At 14.4% G+C, this 6,028-nt stretch overlaps 2 protein-coding genes across 2 annotated transcripts, besides 12 other annotated features; one reads left to right on the top strand and one right to left on the bottom strand. All coding sequences in view use genetic code 6, as the record gives it.

Annotated features, from left to right (window-relative positions):
• Window positions 1-28: a microsatellite.
• Window positions 29-269: 241 nt separating this feature from the next.
• Window positions 270-326: a microsatellite.
• Window positions 272-345: a microsatellite.
• Window positions 346-1,369: 1,024 nt separating this feature from the next.
• Window positions 1,370-1,412: a microsatellite.
• A 1-nt stretch (window position 1,413) lies between these two features.
• Window positions 1,414-1,500: a microsatellite.
• Window positions 1,416-1,490: a microsatellite.
• Window positions 1,420-1,549: a microsatellite.
• Window positions 1,506-1,555: a microsatellite.
• An 824-nt stretch (window positions 1,556-2,379) lies between these two features.
• On the top strand, window positions 2,380-4,252 carry IMG5_015630 (protein kinase domain protein; the record flags this gene model as incomplete). The annotated part of the gene is made up of 4 exons (XM_004039595.1): window positions 2,380-2,784; window positions 2,841-3,002; window positions 3,049-3,289; window positions 3,354-4,252. The coding sequence occupies 4 exons, from the start codon at window positions 2,380-2,382 to the stop codon at window positions 4,250-4,252; spliced, it is 1,707 nt and encodes a 568-aa protein (XP_004039643.1).
• Window positions 3,695-5,616, bottom strand: IMG5_015620 (hypothetical protein; the record flags this gene model as incomplete). The annotated part of the gene is made up of 2 exons (XM_004039594.1): window positions 3,695-4,281; window positions 4,629-5,616. 2 exons carry the CDS (start codon window positions 5,614-5,616, stop codon window positions 3,695-3,697), a joined length of 1,575 nt encoding a protein of 524 aa, XP_004039642.1.
• Window positions 5,131-5,165: a microsatellite.
• A 251-nt stretch (window positions 5,617-5,867) lies between the features above and the next one.
• Window positions 5,868-6,028: part of a microsatellite that runs on past the window's edge.
• Window positions 5,868-6,028: part of a microsatellite that runs on past the window's edge.
• Window positions 5,871-6,028: part of a microsatellite that runs on past the window's edge.

Below are 6,028 nucleotides of genomic sequence, written 5' to 3'. Positions count from 1 at the left end.
ATATATATATATATATATATATATATATTTAAATTTTTAAATTTTTTTTATTAAATTATTTAATATATACATTAACTTATAATAGAAATAAACAATTTATATAGTAAAATGTTCGTAAAAAAATAATTCAAACATATGAAATAGTATTTAATTATATTAAATTTATAGTTAAACAAGCAATAGAATAATAAATAGAGGAAATTTTGAAAAAAATAGTCTTAAGAAATACAGATATAATAAATTATGAATTCGTATATCAAAGTTTTTTTAAAAAATAAAATATTATAAATAAAAAAATAAAATATTATAAATAAAAAAAATAAAATTAAATATTATAAATAAAAATAACAATAAAAGCTTTCTTAAATAATTCATAGTATTTATAATCTCATAAAAAATTTAGAAATATGTAAAAATTTGTAACATTTGAATCTAATTAAAATAATATTCTTTTTATTTTATTAAAACTTTTAATATAAGAGGATTTTGGTTACAAATTTTATATTATTTTATAAGGAAATATTAATTTATACATAAATACTAATAATTCTACAGCCGGAAATATACAAAAAATTTAGCAGAAATTTAAAATAAGGAGTTTTTTTTAGAATTTAGGTTTATTTTTTAATTCTTTAAGGGAACTCAACATTATTATAATGAAAAAACAGATATAATTAATTATTTTATTTAAAAAAATTATTATTAATTATACCCTAAAACATAAAAATAAAGAAAAATTCTTAATAGTTTTTATAAATTTTCAATGATTATATTTTAAGTTATTTTAAGTTTGACTAAGAAAATTTAAATTATTTCTAAAAGTGAAATTAAGGCGTTTAATGTAGGAAATATAATATTTAATAAAATTAAAATGTATATATATTATTTTAATTAGATAGTTAAAAGTATAAATATTAAATGCTTATATAGATTAATAAATTCATAAATATTTTGGAAAATAACTTGTTTAATTTTTGGAAAAGAGATACTTTTTTAGATTAAAAATGTTAAGAATTCGAAGATAGAAATAAACTAAATAAGATTTTTATTTAATACTTAATTTAAGTAATAAACTTTTTTTTTTCAGATTTTTAAATTTTTAATAGATTAAATTATATCGCAACTGTTTTATAACCAGCTGCTATTTATGTTGAAATCATTTTAAATTTAAATAATTTAGAGATTAGAATAAGTACTATCATTATTATTTTAAATTAAGAAGGATTTATATGCAAAATTAAGAATGGAAGAAATATAAATAGACGGTTAATTAAATAATATTTAAATAGAGAAAGTTAAATAAAGAGAATTATGAAAAATCATAAATTAAAAAAGTATTTTAAAATATCTTTTACTAAATTATATGATCATAAATATATATAAATAAACATAAATATAATTATAAAGATAAAAAATAAAATATAAATAATTATTAATATATATATATTTATTTTAAATATATAATATATATTTTTAAATATATAATTATAATAAATATATTTTTTATTTTTTATATATTAATATAATTCTTTATATAAATTATTATAATTTTTTAAATTATATATTTAAGAAAATATTTATTTAAAAATACTATAAAAATATTATAAATAATTAATTATTCAAATAATAATATATTTTTTATTATATATTTATATATTATTTTTTCAATTAATTTTTTTAAATATAAGTAAAAAATACATAATATAATCAAAATTTTTATTGTTTTTTTTAAAAAAAACTATATATTTTATATTTTAAAAATAATATAAAAAAAATGAAAATATAATTACTTGACTCAAATATTCCTTTTCAAAAGCAATATTCAATATAATAACCTTTAGTAAAAATAATAAATAGATTTTATAAATATATATAATAAAATAAAATTAAAACTTAATACCCTATAACCAAATTATAAATAAAATTTATTTTTTTAAAAAAATTAAATGTATATATTATTTTATCAGTGTTTATTTTTTCTGTAATTATTTAAAAAAAAAAACTCTATCAAAAAAAAAGATCATATTCCACTTTTTTATTTCCTTTTTTTATAGTTTTTTATTAAATAAATTACAGAATAAATAAATAAAAAAATAATGTTATAAAGTAGTATACAATTAAATACTTAAAAAAAAATATAATTATTAAAAAAAAAAGTTTATTTACAACCAGGCAAACATATATGGACAACAAAATTTATATTTAGGACCATAAAAGAAATAATATTAACATCAATTAATTCCTCGAAAATTAATAGAGAATTATTCATACTAATTAACTGACTAAATCGGAAAAGGTTACAGTTCTATAGTTTTTAAAGGTAATAATGAAAAAAAGAACGATGAATAAGTAGCAATAAAAGTAATCGATATGAAAACTATGAGAAACGAAGTACAATTGTTTTTATTACAAAATGAAATATCAATCATGAAAAAATTGCAAAATTCTACAAATATTAATTTGCTTAAATTACATGACGTTATTTAAACATAAAATAATACTTATATTATTACAGAATTATGTAATTAAGGAGATTTAAAATAGCTTCTTGATAAAAACAAGTTTTTTGAGGAATAGTAAGCCCTTAAAATACTTAAACATATACTCAATGGATATAGGGAGTTGGCTAAAAATAAAATTATACATAGAGATATTAAACCAGCTAATATTTTAATTAATAATGGAATTCCGAAAATCTCAGATTTTGGATTTTCTAAAGAAATTGATGCACCTCCTTTTAAATATTTATATAATGTAGGAACTCCTATTTATATGTCTCCTTAAGTATTATTTTTCTTATTTAAAAATTAAATAAATTAATTTTAATTATTATTTTTTAGAGTTTAGATAAAAATGAATATAATTAAAAAAGTGATATTTGGGCTATAGGCGTACTTTATTATGAATTGCTATATGGAATGACTCCTTGGATAGCCGATAATGAACAGTAATTAAGGCATAAAATTAATACTATAAATGTTTAATTTCCTACTTATAGACATGTATTTTATATTTTTTTTAAGAATAAAATTATTTTTAAAATTATAGGTTTCTAATAAATCTAAAAATTTTATTTTGGATTGCCTTAAATTGGATGAGCAATAGCGTTGTGGATTAGAAGAAATAGATAAACATGCTTTATTATAAATTAACTTGAATAATAAAATTATTAGTAAGAATTTAAATAATGAATTGTAATAATAATAACAATGTATATTAGGTATATAAGATGGAAAATATAATAAAATGAATTAGTAAAATAAAAATTATACTAAATAATAAAATACAGGTAAAGAAAATTCTCCTTCAGCTAATAATAAAAAGAAAATAGAATCATAACCTATAATTTAAAGCTAAGTAAAAATATTTATTTTATTTTTATTTAATAACGTACATTAAATTTTATTTAAATTTTTATAAGAATTTAAAAAAATTGAAAAGCTTAGAAAGCTCTTTTGATAAATAAATTTAATAAAAATATAAACTACCTAAATCTTTAAATAAAAACTCATAATTATGTATAAAAAATTCCGAAAAAATGGAAAAAAAGAAAGATGAGAAATACACTCAAAACGATAAAATAATTCTTTCTTAAATTAATTTATGTCGTTTCCTATATAAAATGTTAAAATTAGCTTAACAAACTACTTTAATATAGAAAGATTTCCTTAAAGAAAAAATAATATTTTTAATATCAAAAAACTTAATGATTCATATTTAAAAATTAAATATTATGGTATTGACTAATATGAACACTTATAAATTAGATAATTGGTCTTTATATAGTAAAAGTGAGAACTATTAAATATTGTAAATAGTAATTAAGCAATATAATAAAAAATATTCTGATAGTTTCAATATAATATGGGAAAAATTAAATAAAAATGACTTGGATAAAGATTAAAAATTCAATGTCATTTTCGATGAAAATTTTGTTGAATTCGAGACTTTTTATATTATTTTGATTAGTTTTTTGAGATATAGTATTAGATAAATAAATTTTGAAATAAAAAATTTAATTACTATTGATTAAAATTTAAGTATTCCTGATGAGTATTAATAGAGTTTAGTGTTAAATGATTATCTAATTACATATTTCTAACTTACTAATCTAATGCTAGAACATTTCAAAGATTATAAGTATTTTGCTGAAAGTTCGAAAATTGAATAAATTGCATAAGGATAACCTGTTAAACTTAATAAATAGCACTTTAAACAAATATAAAATAAAATAGCTAATTTAGAAATATGAGATAAATAAAATATATAAATCAAAAATTACTAAATATTAAAAATAAAATATTTTTATTTTAATTATTATTATTATTATTATTAAAAATATAAGTAAAAATGTTAATTATAATAATTATATATATATTAATTTAAATAAAATATTTATATTATATTGTTTCTATTTAAAAAATAAAAATGTTCAATGTAAAAATAAAAAGACTATATTATAACAAATAAACTAGTTATATTAAATTTATTATAATACAAAAATGTATGTATATATATAATATAATTAATTAATATTATATATTTTTATATTATTTTTACATTTTTATGATTTCAATTTTTTTTTTTTAAATCTTCATTTTATTAATATGAGTCCTTCCACCAAGTACTTAAAATTTAGCTAAATGTTTGTGATTATTCTTATATTTATTTATTTCTTCTATTAAAATTTATCAATTTATAAGGACTATATTTATTATTAATAATTTTTAATTGTAATTCTTTAAAGTTATTATATTTTAAATTTTAAATTTTTATTTTTATTGTATTTTCTTTTTAAAGCTTTATTGCTGTTATTAATAATTATTTACTTAGTTTATATTATTTTATATCATTTAAAACTTAGTTTAAAACTTCTTAATCAAATTTATTATTTTTCAAAACTTAAGTTATCAAATTTAAATCAGAATCTTAACTTAAAAGATTTTCCGGCTACCATTTTTCAACTAAGTCTTAGTTTTTATTCGTTTTATTATTTTAGAAAGAAATATTATTATCATAATTATTATTATTTATCTAGCTGTTTTTTAACTAGTTTTAATTTTGTAAGTATTGGTCTTAACTATTTTATAATTATGTAATTTATGTAATATCTTAAGAATTTGTCTTTTTTAAATTATATTAGATTTCTAAATTAGATTATATTTAATATTCATTTTCATTTTAATTTAATTAATAATTTTGATATATTTATTAATTTTCAGATTTAGATTTCGTTAAGTCATTTCCTTAATTTCTTTATATAAAGAATTGTTCGTTACTTACATGATTATTTTATTAATTCCTTTAATTTTAAAGTTTTTGGTATATTTGTGGATTATTATATAAGTTTTCTTATTTATTTTAATAATAATAATATTTTTGCTAATCATATGGTTCGCATTATTAAACCATGGTATTTTAAATTGATAAAGGAATACTAAAAAAATAAAATATAATAGTTTATATATTTATTTATAAAATAAAATTATATTTACCTATTTTAATGCACTAGATTTTTAGGTTATTATAATTATTATTGTTAATAGTTTGCATTGTTGTTTTTATTATAAAATTAATTGTAATTAGATTACTGTAAAATATTTTAATTTATAACATTGTTATTTTTATTATTATTAGTAATATTATTTTAAAATGTATTTTCAGGCTCCTGTAAATTATTATTAATCAATCCACACTAATTAAAATTATAGTTATCCATTTAGTTTAAGTTTTAATTTTTTTAAATTAAATTAATATTATAATTCGGAATATTATTATTTTAAAAATAATACAATTATTATTATTATTAGTTATAAAAATTATACTAATCGCAGTTATTATAATCTTAAGCTTATAATTTTTGATTCATATTATTATAATTATTTATATTATTAATATTATTTATATTTTCCATATTATTAATATTATTTATATTGTTAATTTTATTAATGTTATTAAAAATATTAATATTATCAATGTTATTAATATTGTTGAAGTTATTTATATTATTAATATTATTAATATTATT

This window comes from Ichthyophthirius multifiliis, assembly GCF_000220395.1.
Source record: "Ichthyophthirius multifiliis unplaced genomic scaffold scaff_1120509249601, whole genome shotgun sequence".
NCBI classification, from domain to species: domain Eukaryota; phylum Ciliophora; class Oligohymenophorea; order Hymenostomatida; genus Ichthyophthirius; species Ichthyophthirius multifiliis.
Note: the sequence above shows the minus strand (reverse complement) of the source record. Positions and strands in the feature narration are given on the sequence as shown.